We start from the raw sequence: 19,417 nt of genomic DNA, 5'->3' as shown, positions 1-19,417 counted from the left end.
TCTTTTTGTTTTCTGTTTGGATCTTTGTTGTTTTTAACCTCTGTGAGGCACTTTGTGTTACTGTTGTATGAAAAGTGCCATATAAATAAAGTTGATTTGATTTGATTCATTTCACTTCAGCCACTCACTTTTTTTGCAGCACCTAAATGTATCTAGTGGACAGAAAATAACAATTGATTATATTATTTTAGTAGGCTACCTAAAGTTTAGTATGTATTTGTAATATTAATAATGTATATAATAAAAAAATGATACATGGCACTGTGTGACAATATTGCCACACAAAAATATGGCGATACTATGCTGTATCGATTTTCTCCCCCACCCCTTCTTGGTACCCTTCTGCGTCTGTTTTGGATGTTCTGGGATTGCGTGTCAATTTGTGCTTGTTACATTTATTGTGTCTTTTCAAAATACACCTCAGTTTTCACAGGAAATATACAATTTCTGCTCATTACATGCATATGGTCTTTTTCAAAATAAACTAACAATGTAGGAGAAACTTTTTAGTTTGATTTCCTCAGGCTCAGGCAACAAAAGTCCCGGTTAGGTCTAGAAAAAAAAAAAACATGGTTTGGCTTAAAGATCACAGTGGGAACTGAGCAGTGGGCTCCTGGGTTAAAGTCCAGTGTTTGTTTGACCCATTCCTCTGCCCCTCCCACCTGCCTTATATGGACTTTGTCACTCTTTACATTACAGTAGTTGCCAGTGGTATCACAAACTGGCGTCAACCAGGAAGTATCATACCACCACATCTCTCTGCCTTTGTGACGCCAATGTCCATTGACAAAGTGGTACTATTTGATGAATCGGGAGTGAGAACAGGCCGTGGAGTTTTTTAAGCTAACGTAACAGCCCAAGAAAATGAAATTGAATTACTTTTTTTTTTTTTCTTTTCGGATTTTCAAAAAATAGTCAGAGTTTTGTGTGTAAACAAAGAAAGTACAGTCTGACGATGTGGCTAAAGCAAACATCCAGTTTACTACAAATGTAAAACATAAATTGGGTTTAAAGGAACACTTAGCCACCCCCGTGATCATTTGTATATCAGATACTGACCCCATGTTACAGTGAATTTGGGAATCAAACCTGTTTTTTCTTGCATGTCTCTGTGGTGAGCGAAGAATCCAGAAAAAAAGGCAGTTATTCTTAATCAACTGAATTAAATGGGGGCCACGTTTAACAACAGCAAAATTATAGCAAAACATCTGTTGACAAACTCTCATCCAACTCATACTGTATAATCCAAGTTTCATTCATGCAGCCATATGCTCAGTACTACCCAAACACATGCACTTTTGCCAAAACTTTAATATTTAAAACACTTAAACAAAAACAGTGCAGCTGTGCTGCTTGTCTGTTTATGCAGAAGTCTTCGAAATATTTTGCTTTAAAAAAATGAATGTGTTTGGGAAGTACTGAGCATTCAACTAGATAAATGAGACTAAGATTATACTGCACGAGTTAGTAGTGTTAGAGTTTTCTTGGTCCCCTCTGACTTCAGTTCATCAAGTATTTTCTGTTTTTGGATTCTTTGTTCACCATGGAGGCATGCAAGAAAAATGCCTTCTTCTCGAATTTTATGTTACACGGGGTGAGTAATTGATATGCAAATGATCATTTGGGGGGTAGGTGAGGTATTCTTTTAAATAGTCTAACTTTACAACTAGCTGTTTTGTGATTGAAATTGGTATCAGTGTTTTCTCTAAGTGCTTGTAAATGTGATAGATGTACTCACATGCATTTTAATTATAGATTTACTCTTCACAACAGCTTCAATGACAGAGCTTGTTATGATTTTTAATTGAGAAACACTGCGGAATAACTAATAGCTGATGTATCAGACGTGCTCGTGTTCAGGTACCAGACTCGTCCAAACCTCGTTACTTTCCTTTCGAGGCCATCTCCCTAAACCAATAATATGAACCCTGCCAGGCTTTAATTCTGTGAGTAAACGCTGTATACTTCACTTAGCCCATCAGAGCTTTGTTGTTGTCAAGTTTGTGGCACAATTGACTTAAGATCACACAAAACTGCTTACTCTCATTGTAATGTAATCAATACTCAATTACCAGTGAAGTAATGTGGGACCTCTGGGCCTATAACCCTTCCTCTTCCACCTCTCCTCCTGCTCCTCCTTTGATTAATGGCCTCATGGATTTTCAAATAAGTCTGGAAAATCAGGATTTAAACTAGTAGATTTATCTTGTTTTGTGGCACAATAAACTGGGTGTACATTAGCTGTGTTACGGTGAGTAAAACCCCCCATCCACTTAGATCTGAACCACAGGCTGATGTAGAAAAGAACAGTTCCAGGTGTTTCCCCTCTGAAAGGAACATTTAAGCTGGTCTGCAACTTGGTTCATTCAAGAGACGTAAAATTCAAGAGTTGGCCTGCATGTTTATTACAAAATACACTATTAACGGACTAAAATGACTAAAAATCCAAAAAGCATAAAACTTTATTCATCAAAAATCTCCAAATTGGTGAAAAAACACAGACAACATGCAAAATATACAAAGTTAAGAACAATGATTGTCAGGCATTTATTAGTTAACTTTCTGATACATGACAGGAACACTATTGCATTATTTTCTCTCATCTATTTTTATCAAGCTGTCAATCATTCTGACAAACTATCAACAGCATTAAAAGTAACAGCTGTAGATACATGAAATATTTTTCGGACGACATGACGCTGCCTTTAATGACAAACCTGAGCTGGAAGCAATGCAAACAAGTGGGAGATAAGGTGAGTGGTTATTTTTAATGTCCTACAGTAAGACTAACAGTGCAGCATGCAGTAGAAATAATGTTAATGATTAACTATGATACTACGTTGTGTCAGGTTATTGCAACAAAAAGTGTGCAAGGTACAATCCAGGCTGATTGATAACCATGTTACTCCATTCAGATGTTTTCTTAAGGCAACTTGTGGCAACAATTCAAATTATTTGAGTGTAATGTTATGGAAATGCATATGACTTTCAGTGCATTATTAAAAAAATAGATTTCAAAATAACCCCTCATGAAATAAAATACACAGGATTGTCCCATAAGATGATCAACGCTGATACAGAAACATCTTCTTTCTAATAATCCTGTGCATCCACAGAGGAGTTCTGCATCCTCTCCACCACGAAGAAGCAGAGCGTTCCAGTGAAGCCCAGGATGACCATCAGCAGGAGCTGCCACTTCAGCAGGAGGTAACCGCTGTAGAAGAACGCCACTGCTGCAAAAACAGACTGATAGAGGAAAAGAGATTTTAGATTTTAATACATCAAATCTGCTAAGGACAGTTTAGTCGATAAAATCCTCATTTGTTAGGTAGAAAGTTCACAAGTTATTGCAGAAGTTTCATAATTTAACTTTGAGTTAAATTAATATTTGTTCTTATATACTGTATCTAAATTACTGTCATGTTCAAGTGCAGCTGAAACCAGTTTTAGTAGTCGCTTTTTATAGTCAAAAATAATGTCAACATGTTTTTTAAATGTGTTGTTAACAGTTTTTTATCTTACTGAAAGAAAGAACTTTCTGGTTTATGCAAGATTTGATTGGCTGTATTGAAATAAGGTTCCAGGTCTGTTGAATAAATGTAAAACTACAGGGCACCATCATGAAACCAAATATATAAATTTCTCCCTTTTGGTGTCTGATTTTTATCTCAAGGAACAAAGGGCGAGTGACTCAGGGAGCAGATATGTCTGCTGTAACAGACAAAAGACTGCAATTTAATTTCATTGGAACTTAAAATACCACAATATCTAGGGTTTATTTCTTGTTAGAGACCAATTTTGCAGCAAAGACAAAGGGAAGATTAAGAGGCGCGTGTGGGTCTTGTTCTTTTCCTTTTTAATGGGCCTGCAGGTGAATTCATTTCATACTTGACAAGACAACATTTTAACCCGGCTTTGCTCAGCTCTGCTAACAATGCCTGAGAATTGGCAACTCGGGATTACCTGAATGAATTTGAAGATGGCAAACGCAGGCGTGCTTTGTTCAGCATAAACACAGCCTAATATGCTGTAGAGCTGTGTGTTGAAACAACTGTCCCCGAGTCCGAGCAAGAAGCTGCACAGCAGGGCAATGGATACACTGAGAGAGAAAATACAGTTCTTATTAAAACAAAGTAGGATTGTGACCGGCCTTCCCCATGCGCACTGATCCTTATTGTCTGATTGTTGAGAGAAATTGCCTACCTTGGAGTTAGATATGGTTTACTTTGGGTGGTGGTATTAAAAACGACAGGGGCGTCGTCCGGGATACTGAGGAAGATCAAATAGATAGCAACGAAATGGACAACCATCCCCAGAAACACCACAGAAGTTCGTCTGAAGCGATTGTTCTTGAACAACAATCCAAACAAACCTCCACCTGATGAGAGAGAACCTATTCATGAACCCAGTGGCCTCCAGTGACTTTAAACCACCAGAACAAGCTCCGACAGAGGAATGTTAACTCACCTACGATTTCTCCAATGCCTACCACAATCCCAGAGATCCCAATCAAGCCTTTAGCTGCTTCTCCAAAGTGTGCGGTTGCTCCGATACACGTCCCATACACTCCGCTGTAGAAAGATAGCTCCAGGCCTGCAGAACAAGGAGGGCACACTGTAGCTGTGAGCCCTCACTGGAGGTTTAGATACTCCCTGCATTAATGCATTCTCCATTCGACTTACCGCTGTACGCCATGCAGGGACTCAGGAGCAGTATAGTTTTAGTCTTCACAAGTTGCAGGATGGTTTCTGAACAGGAGGACACACAATATACAGATTTGAATTGCTAATAAATACATATATTCCTAACACTTATATAGCTTTTTTACATGAGGATTGAGCTCAGATAAAAATGCAGACATTGAGGCCCCATTACCCTCTGACAATTTAAATAAAATGCAGATAAAAGATAGGGAAATATTCCGTCTCAACAAGCCAAAAAGCCACATCTAAATATAAATGCAGGTGGAGGAACACCCAAGAGAGAATTTCACCCCGGCATTTAGGGAAATTCACATTTTAAAGGAAGAAATCCCACTAGGTTTGTTTATATATGCCTGGATGCCCTCTCTTGACATGAATCAGTGCTCATCTTCGATAAACCCGATACCTTTGAGGCAGGTGTACACAAGTCTACACGCACACAAGATACACGCAAGACAAAGAGCAATCTGATCATCCAAACAACTTGAGGGCTGCACTGAAGGCAGGTGCAAGTGCAGCACAGGTTCCTGTTGACAAAAAGAGATAAAATCTGGAGCAGGCAGTTTCTGCGTACTCACTTGTAATGCTAGGAGATTTTTATCCACATGAAAGAAATTTTCACTTGAAGAAGAACATAGAAACTGCCTGTGACTCTGCCTGCTACTTTCAGATTAAGAGCATTGGAGTGTGGGGGACTAGAGGTCACCGGCTGAATGCCTGGTAACATTTCTGTTACGTCTTACACTGGCCTTTTTCTGTAATTTTTATATTCTCTCAGATGAGAAAGGTTTACACAGCAAAGTAAACACATTATCACCTCTTTTTTTAGCCACACTAACAGCTAAATACTGAATTTCAACAATATTTTTTAAACAGACATTCTTGCCTGGGTCCAGACCTTTGAATGTGCTCACTCCAGGAAAACAGCCAACGAGTGATGCGGGGGACTCAATTAGCCAATCAGCACCACATGAAGCTGTTTTCAAGCAGTGCCAGACTCAATGATGAGTACTGACAACAATGGCGAGTGCTATAGACGAGATAGACGCTCTTATTGAAGATGTCTAAAATTGACTTCCCATTATCGCCAGACATTGTAGTTTGTTTTTCTTTGCTCAGCTCCACTCTTATCACCCCGGCAAAATATGTATGTTGGCATGGTGATGCATAGGTGTGAACTTAAAAGGACATTTATTCAGGTGGAAGAGTTGTTCTCTTGTGATTGGTCAGGGAAAATCGAATCCCCTGCCCCCACAGAAATTTGTTAGACTGGACGCAGTGCCAGACTAAAGACAGAAACAGAGAGTAACAAGTTGACATTTCTGTCTAGTATCAGGCTACAGACATTCATGGTCCCCCAAAGAGGAATCCTACCGACTTTTAATGATTCCCTGACTTTTTTTCTAGTGCCACCTGCAGGTTAAAGTTTTCACTTATCCAGTGACATACACTCACCTGTAGACATGGTCAAGACGACCTGCTGAAGTTCAAACCGAGCATCAGAATGGGGAAGAAAGGTGATTTAAGTGACTTTGAACGTGGCATGGTTGTTGGAGTATTTCAGAATTTGCTGATCTACTGGGATTTTCACACACAACCATCTCTAGAGTTTACAGAGGATGGTCTGAAAAGGGTCAGAGGAGAATGGCAAGATTGGTTCAAGATGATAGAAAGGCAACATAACTCAAATAACCACTGGTTACAACCAAGGTCTGCAGAAGACCATCTCTGAGTGAACAACACATCGAACCTTGAAGCAGATGGGCTACAGCAGCAGAAGACCACACCAGGTGCCACTCCTGTCAGCTAACAACACGAAACTGAGGCTACAGTTCACACAGGCTCACCAAAACTGGACAATAGAAGATTGGAGAAATGTTGCCTGGTCTCGATTTCTGCTGCGACATTCAGATGGTAGGATCAGAATTTGGTGTAAACAACATGAAAGCATGGATCCATCCTGCCTTGTATTAACGGTTCAGGCTGCTGGTGGTGGTGGTGTAATGGTGTGGGGGATATTTTTGGCACACTTTGGGCCCCTTAGTACCAACTGAGCATAGTTTTAACACCACAGCCTACCTGAGTATTGTTGCTGACCGTGTCCATCCCTTTATGACCACAGTGTACCCATCTTCTGATGGCTACTTCCAGCAGGATAACGCACCATGTCACAAAGCTCAAATCATCTCAAACTGGTTTCTTGAACATGACAATGAGTTCACTGTACTCCAATGGCCTCCACAGTCACCAGATCTCAATCCAATAGAGCACCTTTGGGATGTGGACAAATCTGCAGCAACTGTGTGATGCTGTCATGTTGCATGTGCACCTTGTTGAATCTATGCCACGAAGAATTCAGGCAGTTCTGAAGGCAAAAGGGGGTCCAACCTGGCACTAGCAAGGTGTACCTAATAAAGTGGCCAGTGAGTGTATGTTTACATCTATTGGATGTTCATAGTTCCTAGATAATGAATACTTAAGTCTTAAGTCTGCTCTCCTGACTTTTCCTCTAGCACCACCATGAGGTTCAGATTTGTGGTTTTGAGTGAAATGTCTCTACAGCTGTTGAGTGGACTTGGTGTAATATTTTGGCATGGACATTAGATGCAGTGAAATAATTTTTCATCCAGCACCATCATCAGATCAACATTTTACTTTGGCCAATCACTGGTTCATCACAAAATACTCCCCAAACTTGTGACATTCGTAACAGTAAGCGCTACATACTCATCATCATTGTACATTGTTTCAGCAGGCAGTAACCCTAACATACTTTAAATTATACACTAAAAGGAGATAATATAATAAAAACTCACACTACTTCACAAATAGACATATAGATTTTTTTTCTATGTTTTTAAAAAATATTTTTAGTTGTCCGAGATATTTCTGCTGTTGTCTCCTGAGTCCACAATACCCACAGTTTCTCACAATGCACGTTTTGTTAGCACCTCCTAGGTGTCCTTTGTGTATTGCATCATGGGAGAATAGTGTGCATCAGCACAGTGAAAAATCAATCAGGTTTTGTATGTTTTTTTGGAGTATACTTCAATTTGTCATTCTTCCAGCACAATACATACTACCTGCTTAGAATGAGTGTGGATTAGGGACACACCAGCAGTCCTGTTATTACATAAAGTTTGTTGTGTATCCATATCTACATGCACTATATATATATATATATAAATAATAAAACTTACTGAACTCCAACTTGGCATCCTGCACGGCAGTGTTTGCTCTGTGCTTATACCTAAACAGCAGAAATTAAATGAATTTTAACTTTGACAGCGCTGACATTAATTAATAGAAGTAAACTGCTCACACAAACAATGATAAATAATAATATAACTTCCTCTGAGTGACAAACAGGTGAAGTCATTTACAAATCAAAGACGCTGTAGCTGCATAAACATCACAAGGATTCCTGAAAATCCCAACACACTGCACAAAAAAAGTGCTTTTCACAATAAATGACGGCTCCCTATAGGCTTCTTTGTTATGCTGATGGATTCATGCACACATTCAAACTCAGCCAATAAGCAAGGATCAAACACCTGCATCTAGGAGATACTTGAAACAGCTTTTAAACACAGACTGCTGCCACAAGACAGACACAAACAGCCTTAGAGAATAAACTTTCTCCAAAATTAGCACACTAATAAGATTTCTAGTAATTTCAGCCTCATCGCGCTTTTCACAAAACTGATTTTCTTAGTGTTATAACACACATTTCACGCAAACCATGCACCTGGGCTTTTCTTTTCAGTGGTCTTTAAAGCCAGCTATATTTTTCATGATTTGAGTCAAACTTTGACCAAGCCATAAAAAGTGAAATAATGTTGGGGGGCCGTGCTTGGAGAATTTAGGGCCTTTAAACGCTGTCACTCTCAAAGAGAAACTCTCCGTCCAAGCTACCCCAAATCTGCCTGATTGCACCCCACTTGTATAAAGTGCGATGATTAGGCTTGACGTCAAAATTGCAACAATCTGCAGAAAAATGGTCAGTCATTTTTGTGAAGGACAAGAGTGATTTAAAAAGAACTGTAGTGGTAAGTCATTTTGAAAACCCCTTAAAAATTCAAGGTGGGTTATTCGAGAAAAATAGTTTTTGGACATTTGTTTATAATGAAGTTTATAGCTTATCATTTTTGAAAGGTAAATTAACAACTATTTTCATCACATTTAATCTAGTATATTTGTACAATGTTGCATAAAACACAGTCAACTATTTCACTTTTTACTCATCACTTGAGTTTTGTCTCCTCTTTGTCCTTTTACACAAGTGATTTTTGACTACAGTGAAAAAGGTGTAACTATCTAAAGGATATTCATTTACATCATGGGAGTTGAGAGCAACGACTGGCCTTCCTCTTCAGAGAGCATCTCCTCTTCATGATGGCCCTTTCTCAACACCAGGAAGCTGAGTGTGCCGAGTACGGAGACGACCAGCAGGGACAGAAAAATGTTTTTCCTGCTGCTGTCTGAGAGAGGAAGATTAAAATAACCCGCTTCATTAAAGCACACAAGATATATTAACAACATTAAGCTAGGAGCATATTCAGAATAACCAATCACTTGTATAATCCTCTTGGCATTTTGCTTTCATTGTCATGATAGTACATATACAGGTTTAACCCTACCTGGTATCTCCGTTCTTCCGTTCCAGTCAAGATAAATGTAAAGATTGCCAAACAACATGCTGTAAATAAGATAAAATGGGAAAACAAGTGAGAAAATAACAAAAGTTATAGATGTTCAGATTTCCAATTTTTTTCAAGCACTTTAAAGAAGCATTTCACTACTTGAAAGATGGTCTTTTCATAAAACTGGGCTGTCTTTACCATAGGAGGACACAAATATTTTTGACACTGGTGCTGTATGACCAGAGGAAACAGAGGAAAAGGGCTGTGGCATTTGCTTTTGATCAAGAGGTAGAAAACCTACAACTACCAGAATGCAAAGCACCACACCAGACCCATAGACGTTCCCACCGGTGGGTCACATTATGCGAGCTTGGCATTTTAACACAGGAAAGTAAACAATATGGTGGCCTGCTGGTCACAAACGATCTCGACTGACAGTCTAACAGTAAGGTAAAATTTTTCTGAAAACAGTTTAGGTGAGATATAGACAACACATGGACACAATAACAGAATCTTGGTTCATATTTAATCAGCACTGCTTAGTTTTACTGTTTGCTCTCAGTATTTTCACTGTGCATTCCAATCCATACTATATAGTATGCCAGAAAAAGATTTAGAATGTCCCAATACATAGTAGGCTATGTCAAATGCAGTATGCCAAATATACCAGGAAGTTCTACTACATCCAGTTAGATTTTGCAGTATGCAAGCCAGCATGCTTTTCTGGCTGATGGATGACAGTGCATTCAGGTGACTGATGACCAGTCGATTAGTAATAATAGGAATATTAATTCTTTAATTGAACAAAATAATCATAAATATAACCAGCAACAATAGGGTATAAGTGTTAAATTACAATGTCAGAGAAATGTATAGCCTATGTAATTTTACTATTGTTAATATAATATGGTAGAATCTACAATGTATGCAGTTATCAGAGTTGTCTAGGTAACTCCATCTCTGGTGAGCTTGGTGAATGTGTTTTGTTTCATCTCCATGGTAACAGATATGAGTAAGAGGGTCAAGGTTCAGGGTGTAGTGTTATGAAAAAGTAGTATGTCCCAATTTTGTGCATACTGCATGCAACAGTACGTACGTTTTAGGGTAGCTGCAGTACCTACTTGAAAGTAAAAAGAAAAAGTATGTGATTCGGAACACACCCTCTGTTTTACAGTACAGGAAACAGTATGGCGCCCATTTCCTGTTCACAAATTCTCATATTACAGCCCACTAAAATATGTCTTTGAAGACAATTTACATGAGATATAGGCAATGCAGTAACAGAATCTTGGTTTATATTTCATCAGCACTGCTTGGTTTTACAGTGTGATTGAGTTTGGCCTGAGTTTGATCGCTTTGATACTCTAATATATTTTTTGTGTCTGTGACATTGCAGAAGTACAATCTATAGTTTGAGCAACAGCCCAAGAGCCAGTGAAAATCTGCCAGCGGGAAAAAGAGGGAAGTTTACAATAGTTCATTTACACATACTGCCCAGACTGTTATTATAGACCATTTCAAACCGGACAACATAAACATTCTAAATGGGTCCCTTTGTATTTCCTGTTTGAATGTATGTTAATGCAGAAGCTGACAGGAAGTAAACAGGGACCTAAGTTGTTGCCCTAGTAACAGAATAGCAATGAAACGGTCCATACAGAGCTGGTTGTAAATCAGTAAAGTATCCCTTTAAGGATGAAGATCTTGTGATATTATTGAAAGTCCAGACCAGCTATTACAATAAAACTACAGGAAACAGTTACATTTTGTTCCCTACAAATGATGCACTCACTACTTGGAAGAATCGGGGACCAGAGATATCATTTCTCAAAGGTTTGTCATTATCGCAGCAATTTGTACAGCAAGTTTTATGTCAGTCAAACCTCTGGTGTGGGACTCTGCTGCTTTAACAGCTTAAAATGTTGACCTTTTAATTAAAGTGTGCCTGTTAGGACAATCAGTGTGATAATAGTAACAAAAAACCCCACTGACTATACAGTGCTATCTGAAATGTCATCTGATAAATCATGAAAGACAGAAGAAGCGAACAAGGAGGACTGGACTTTTTTTTGGGTTGGATCAAACGCTGACTTTCTAAAAACAATAATCTGCATTTCTGCCTTTGAGGATGCTTCTTTCATTTTTATTTTAAGCTGTTTATTTGCCTTTCATGGCGAACAGGGCAGTTCTATAAAATGCTGTGATCTATTTCTGTCTTTAATTACATATCACCTAAACTGAAAAATGTAGATGAGCAATTAGTCCGCCCCAAAGCCTCAGCGAGGAATAACGGGTTATTCATAAAAGATAACAGCTACTGCATTCTGTGTGTGTGTATGTGTGTGTCTGCAGGCTGTGAAGAACTGATTCATAAGTTTACTGTGGCAGGGATCACCACTGCAGAGTCAGATTAGCATTGCCCTATTGTGAGCTTTGGAGCAGGTGACAGCCAATGTAATTATTATACTAATTCAATTTGCATATTTTAACAAATACAAATTAGTTGTCCAAGCCGGCATGCAGGAGCAGTGGGCCGAATACAAGAGATGAAAAGGCCAAAACTCTCACCTGCAGAAATCTGTTTTAACGGACTGTTTTTATATTTTGCAGAGAAAAAACAACAACGAATGACTCTGACAGATATGACAAATTGTAACATGATTTATTAAATATATTCTAAAATAAAGCATACAGTAATATCCTGTCAGGCTAAAAATACAGACCTGACAGTATTTTTGCTGCTGCAGTGTAACTATATCTTTGATCAACTGGAAGAGTTGCATCAAACAAAAAGACATGGTGATGTGTTTTATGCGCTGAATGTAATTTGGGGAAGAAACAATACAATGCAGGCCACTGTAATAGCAACCTTGGGTTGGTTTAGGAAGCAAATTAGCAGGAGGATTTTTAGATTCTCAAAAAAAAAATTTATATTTAATTCACTCAAGGCCATAGTTAAATCATTTTCAGAGAATCATACTGTGTAATCCAAGTATTAAAACGCAATACAGTTTAAGGGAGCAGTGTGTGTGATTTAGGGGGAGTTAGTGGCATCTAGTGGTGAGGATTGGAAATTGCAACCAGCTGAAACTTCTCCTGGTTAGAATTCCTTCAGTATCTATTGTTCAAGAGGTTTTTACCATGAGCCAAATTATCTGCAGAGGTCATATATGTGCTGTGCAAGAACAGAAAAGTTGACAGACATAACAACAATAACTCAAAGGGGCGGGGCTTTGCAAATGATTGGTCGGAAGTTGTAAGTGCTGTCAGTCAGAGATGGTTTAAAGGAGCACTGTGTAAGATTTAGTGGCATCTAGCGGTGAAGACTGCAGATTGCAACCAACTGGAACTTCTCCCATGTATCAAGCATGAACCTCTGGTTAGGATTCCTTCAGTATTCATTGTTTGGGAGGTTTTTACTGGGAGCCAAATTATCCACGGAGGTCTCCTCCTTTCTAAAATATATGTGATTTAAACTGATAAAAAACACTGAATAAAGCAGTTTCACATTACAAATTAATGTTTCTCCAAAGCTGCTTGGCTAGCCCAGCTCCTGCTAATGTGTGCTTATCTGTTTTCTCTGATTAGTTAAAATTCAGATGTTCAGGAGATTTTTACAGGGAGCTGAATTATCCACAGAGGTCTCTTCCTCCTCAAAAGAAACAGAGCAGGGGCCGTATTCACACATCTTCCTCGTACTAAAGGTTGCTCCTAGTGACGAAATTCTAAGAAAGTTCTTAGAAATTTGACATTTTCTTAGAATTTCCCCTTACAGTTAAGACTAGGTCCTTTAAAGATAAAAGTTATTCACGGAGCATCTTAGACCTTAAAGTGCTCCTATGGTGAAAAGCTGTTAGGAGCAGGGAGGAGGACTTCTAAGAGTTTCTTAAGCAGAAGAGAAAATGGTGGAAACACAAAGAGGTCAGAGAAATATTCTTCAAATGCTGACTGACAGTGAGTAAATGAAATGCTACAGATTAGATCGTGCGGGAATAATATGTGTGGTTGATGTGATTAGGGATATGCACACACTCTCATCTAGGGCTAGAACGCCAGAAATAAAATGATCACAACACTTTCACAGTCAGCAGTTCATCTTATTTCCACTGGGTGTCCACACCTTGCAGGTTCACAAAAAGGCATGTGTCTCTGACAACCAATCACATCTGTTAAAAGAATGCATCATACCTAGCAACGTGGTTAACCACACCTCCTCGCTAAGGTAAAAGTTTCTGTCTTTCCCTGCTCAGAGCTGCTCAGAACTTTCCTAAATCACTCCTAAGCTTGAACTCCTTACTGAATTTTTTAGGCTAAGTTAGGAGCTCTCTGAGAGTATTCTCAATGTCTCAATGTTCGTGAATACGGCCCTAGTAGATTAAAACCTTTAAGAACACTGAATTATACAGTTTCATGTTTAAAAAAACACTTATCACGGAGGGGCATCTAACTATGGCAGCTGATGCAATAACATGAAAATGTGATTGGCCCTATCTAGAGCCAGTGTTTGGTTTGTCGGTTTTGTACAACTGTAGAAACATGGTGGCCTCCGCGGACAAGGACACACTCCCTGTGTGGATATGGACAGCTCATTCAAAAACACAGTGAGTCTCATTTTCAGGTGATTATACGCTAAAGAAGACATATTTATTGTATTCCTTTTCTGTCAATATATCCCCCTAAATCCTACACACTGAACCTTTAAATGAAGTACTGCACAGAGGTAACTGTATTTACGCTTGCATCTGTTTACCACTGACAGACTGTGTAATATCTGTGTAATATCTCAGTAGCTGCATACCTGCACTGCAGGAGACCCCAGAACACCCCTGTGTTCCTGTTGATGGTGGAAGCCTCTGAGTTCTCCACCAGAAAGTGTCCTTGCGCGGTCCAGAGCACTGTAGGAAAAATGAATAAGAGCGGTCATTTGAGGGGAAAAAAATTAACCAGTCAATTACTTGCCCACACAAAGTGAAAAATTATCTTTCTGTGTTGGTAAGTAATGCATGTAACCACACAGTAGCCCCGGGACATGATGAAAATTCATCACACTGCAATGATTTGAGACCACATTAAAAACAGCCCCAAATCATTTTTCTTCATTTTTTTCAGTAGCTGCTCGGCAGAGGGCTGCTCTCTCAGTGTTTTCTCTAACATCTGTGAACAAGCTCAAAGTGCTGCGCACTATTTACAGAAACAGCTCCTAACCCATTTAAGGTCTAATTTGGGATCTACTGTTTATACACATCAACACATCCCAGTCATGATAATCCCTGTATGCATAATTAAACACTATTTGGATTTTAACACAGAAACTGAGCTTGAATAGGCTGCAGGAACCAAGTTCAACTATTTACGTGTATTTTTTTGTAGTACCTAGTATGTGCCAAACCAAAAAAAAAAAAAAAAAGTAAACATGCCTATTCTAAAAGAATTACAGCCTAAGATAGAGCTGAGATGATAAATTGAATAATACTTTAATTGTTTCTGTAATGCTGCCGTTTCACCCTCTCAGATGTGAGTTTTTGATGCTTTTCTTTGTCATGTCTGGTTGTCTTTGGGATTTAGAGATAAAATAAAACATTTGAAGATGTCACCTTTCAGCTCTGGGAAAATCATAACTGCCATTTTTCACCATTTTCTGACGTTTAATAAACTAAATTATTAGTCAAGAAAATAATTGTCAGATTAACCGATAATGAAAATAATCGCTAACCCTACTGTAAGCAAAAATAAGCAAAACAAAAACCCAGATATCCTGTTAAATTAGAGTAAATGTGACTTATATTAACTTAAATAAGATATCTTAATTTAAATGTACAAAGGAGGGTTATCTCAGATGACTGTAATTTGCTTTATTTTTTTCCTTAAAGTTTACTAATTACTGTGTTAGCTATGTAATCCACATGCTGTTGCACACATGCATTTAAAAAAAATAAAGTAGTAACTTTAACATCATTGTAATTAGAACTCAACATCAAGTAATTGGCATGTTTGCACCTATTTTTTTTTAATCATTCATTAGTGACCAGTATCCCCATGTTATATATTTATATTCATATTTATATTTATTTAATGGGTCATTCACTCCACTATGCACTTTAAATACCAAATGCCTCTTAGTCCAGGGCTCTGCTGGAACTGTCCTCTCTTATATTATACATCTCTTATATTCTACATTCTGCATGTGTGCTTTTATTTATCATGTATGTGTATGCATATGTATATATGTGTGATGTGTATAGATTTTTTTTATCTTTATATTTTTATACTTGTACATGTCTGATGGCACCTTGGGGTTGTGAGAAAGCGCAATTTCTTTTCCATGCACTCTGCATGTAGAAATGACAATAAAGTTAGACTTGATTTAACTGATTGTCAGCTATTAAATTAATTGTCAGCAAACTTGATGATTGATTAGTAGGTTTGAGCCTTTTTTTTTTTTCAAATTCTCTGATTCCAGCTTCTTAAATGTGAATATTTTCTTTTCTTTACTCCTCTATGACAGTAAACTGACTGTCTTTAGGTTGTGGAGAAACAAGACATTTGAGGACGTCATCTTGAGCTTTGGGAAACACTGATCAGACATTTTTCACTATTTTCTCATATTTTACAGACCGAACAAATAATCAATTAATCAGGAATCTAATCCACAATGAAAATAATCTTTAGGTGCAATCCCTAGTTGTAACCAAATATAAAAATATCTTCATATCTAGTGGAGGAACTTACTTGCTGCTCCTATGCCAATCAGCACAGAGGTGAAGTAAAAGGACCATGTTGAAGGGTTGATGAACACTGCAATGTACCCACTAGACAAAAATCATGCAGAACAGCAATGACGAACAAGCTTCAGCATCTTTTTTGAACAGCCCTTTATGTAATTACAATGGCAGTGTTTACCTGTAGAGTATGCCACTCAAAAACATAGTAATCTTTGGTCCAATTACTGCAACGACTGTCGGTGCAAGTAAATTGGAGAACGAAAACACCCCATAGATGATTCCAAGACTGTAAAGGAGACAAAGAGGATTATTATTCCACTTCATAATGTACTTGTTTATTAAAATTAGTGTGTTTTTCTTCAACCTGAGCCGAGGATGTGCGTGAACCTGCACCTACCTGTGGTACCCACTCCCAGTGAAAGTGTCATTGCGCAGGCTTTTCACCACAGTTTGCTGAGAGTAAGATGAAAGCAGACGGTTAGACTGGACAAAGTGGGTCCTAATTACGTCCTCAAGTCATTCATCCGGTTTGATAATTTCACTGACCATTGAGGAAAATTAGAAACACGAGATACAGCTCTGACTGGCTTGTTTCCCACTGCCTATTAGCCAAGTGCAGATGGATTCTTTTGGGTCCTCTTAAAACAAACTCCCATCATTCAAGAGGGTAGTTAGTAAATTGAACAAATATACAAACATAGAAATGTACAAACAGTTTTAAGAGCAGATTATGTTGGAGTTTTGAGTAAGTTTTACAGAGTTGGGGACAGGAAATCTGCTCCATCCATTCACAAAATCTCAGCAGTGTCTGCAGACTGTCAGAAAATGCACTTTAACATGCAACAGAGGAAACAAATGCAACTACAGTAGGTTATAAGAAAAGGTTTGGATGTGTATAAGCCCAGTAATAAAGTTTTACTTACTTCAACATTCCCTAAGGTGGTGAATGCAGTGAAAATAAACAAAAACCCCACTCCCAAAATCACAACGTTGAAAGTCCTCCTGTCTGCCATGCTGTTTTTTTACTTCTTACTCGCCCTACAAATACATTATAAACTTATAGCCGCTGGTGATGTCCTCCTGTCGACTCATGTGAACTCTAACTCTAAGAAAGACTTCCATACGGATTCATTATCGACTCGCACAAATCCATTTGAACAAAGTCGCGCCACCAAAGCTAACCGTGTAACTGTTTAGTTACACTTTAATGCGCAAACAACAGGAGTGAGAGGGCAGAGGAACAGCGGAGAGTGTTGGGACACAGGCAGCAACAGGGCAACACTGTTATCTGGGCACTTCCCTTCTATCATGCTAAGTACGCATGACAACTTGTGACTTTAATTACAAGCCAGTATTTGCGGTCTTCCTTGTTCTTCGGCTCCTCCGTCATGGTTTTCCCTCAGCCGCTCCAGCTTCTTCCTCTTCTTCTTGTGCAGCCTCATTTGCGGCCGTTTAGTCTCATTTAGCTTCTGCTGCCTTCCAGAGGTAACCGGGAGGAATATGCTCCCATGGAAAGCAAAGTAGTCTGTGATGATGAAGACTGTGGAGCTTTGGTGCAGGGATACTCAACTTTTTTGTTTGGCCAGGGGCCACTTCTGCAAACTGACAGGGACCCATGAGCCAGTTAACAAACATTAATAAAATTTATGAGATAAAAGGAATAAATAAGGCAAACTCAGTCGCAGCAGCCCAGCACAGGTCAGGTGTATGCAGTGGCTCAGCCTAAACCTCTGTTGGGGGTCCAGGCATTTTTTATTTTATTTTATTTTTATTATTATTATTTTATTTTATTTTATTTTATTTTATTAATTAATTAATTAATTAATTTATTTATTTATTTATTTATTTATTTGTTTATTAATTAATTAATTAATTAATTTATTTATTCAATTGTACTCTGGCACCTTATTTACACTCAAAGTGGAAAAATAATGGCCAGTTTAAATCCATTTATTTCCATTGGGAACTAGAAAACAGTTGATGGGCCACCAGGCGCCCCATGGACTTTAAGTTGAGTATCACTGTATTAGTGTTACTGTCAGTGGTGGAAACTAACTGAGTAAATTTACTCAAGCACTGTACTTGAATACAAGTTTGAGGTATAGGCTACTTGTACTTTACTTGAGTATTTTCGAAAAATAAATAGCACTGCTATTTTCTTCTGCTGATTTCCACTTCTACTCTACATTTCAGGGGGAAATTGTACTTTTTAATCCACTAGGCCTACGACTATCCTTCTTATTTGATATATTTAGTTGCTGCTAGATAAAATGAATAAACGAGGCAAATCCAGTCGCAGCAGCCCGACACAGGTCAGGTATATGCAGGGGCGTTTCTGGGATTTGAGGACATTTTGGGCTTAGGCCAGACTCTACCCTGGCTTCTTCTTTTTTTTTAATAACTCTATTTTGATCTATATTTTTTTCTCACTCTGGCACCTTATTTACATTAAAGTAGAAAAATAATGGCCAGTGTGAATTAATTTATTTTCGTTGCAAATTAGAAAGTGGTTGATGGGTAGGCCCATCAGGCTTGTAGGCTGTAAGCTGAGTATCACTATGTGTTACTGTCAGTGGTGCAACGTAACTAAGTATATCTACTTGAGTACTGCATGTAAATATAATTTTGGGGTAGCATACCTATTACTACTATTGCTACTTTCTTTTGCTTCTTTCTACTTTTCCTCTATGATTCAACGGAAAATTGTACTTTTCCCTACTTTTTCTACTGTCCCACTTATTTGATATATTTAGTTGCTGCTGGCAGATTCTGATTAATAATACAATACAAATAATCAACAATACATTATGATGGTTTATTAAACATGAATATATAGGATAAGAGCATTGATCCCTTGGTGAAATTCACAAACTATTCTACAGTATAACCTATATAGCCTAGCCTCGTTGCAACATAATGATGTTGCCTAATGTACTGAGTAGGCTATTATATTCAGTAATATAATATACATTACTCTGGAATGAGCCATCCTGAATAAAGAGTACTTTCGCTACCTTAAAAATATATTGATGCTTTGTACTCTTACTTAAGACTATTTCTACACTGTGGTGTTGCTAATTTTACTCAAGTAAAAGATCTGAGTACTTCTTCCATCACTAATGACTGTTTTTATTGCACTGGGTACAATGTTAAGAAACTTAATTTACTTGCACTGTTTCACAAAGAGCTTCACAGTTAGTCAAACCACATCTTAGCCATTGACGTAACTTTCAGCAAGTTTTCATTACAATATTAAAACAATGTGATTTCCATTAATTGACTGATAATTAGGGGGAATTTCATGACAAAACTCAAATCTGTTATTATAATCACTAGCCTGAAATTCTCA

The 19,417-nt window shown here is 38.1% G+C and overlaps 2 protein-coding genes across 2 annotated transcripts in view; both read right to left on the bottom strand.

Moving 5' to 3' along the window:
* The window catches only part of galr2b (galanin receptor 2b), a 383,467-nt gene that overhangs the window by 217,992 nt on the left and 146,058 nt on the right, over nt 1–19,417 (bottom strand). The window lies entirely within an intron of this gene.
* LOC126405970 (UNC93-like protein MFSD11) lies at nt 2,444–17,514 on the bottom strand. Its single transcript, XM_050070047.1, has 13 exons — nt 16,992–17,514; nt 16,466–16,521; nt 16,247–16,354; nt 16,076–16,155; nt 14,145–14,241; nt 9,344–9,402; nt 9,040–9,184; nt 7,904–7,953; nt 4,683–4,748; nt 4,468–4,593; nt 4,204–4,378; nt 3,964–4,099; nt 2,444–3,246 (listed from the first exon to the last, which is right to left on the bottom strand). The coding sequence occupies exons 1-13, from the start codon at nt 17,079–17,081 to the stop codon at nt 3,094–3,096; spliced, it is 1,341 nt and encodes a 446-aa protein (XP_049926004.1). The 5' UTR covers nt 17,082–17,514; the 3' UTR covers nt 2,444–3,093.

The sequence above is a fragment of the Epinephelus moara genome, chromosome 18 (genome assembly GCF_006386435.1).
Source record: "Epinephelus moara isolate mb chromosome 18, YSFRI_EMoa_1.0, whole genome shotgun sequence".
Lineage (NCBI taxonomy): Eukaryota > Metazoa > Chordata > Actinopteri > Perciformes > Serranidae > Epinephelus > Epinephelus moara.
This window is presented reverse-complemented; position numbering and strand designations above follow the sequence as displayed.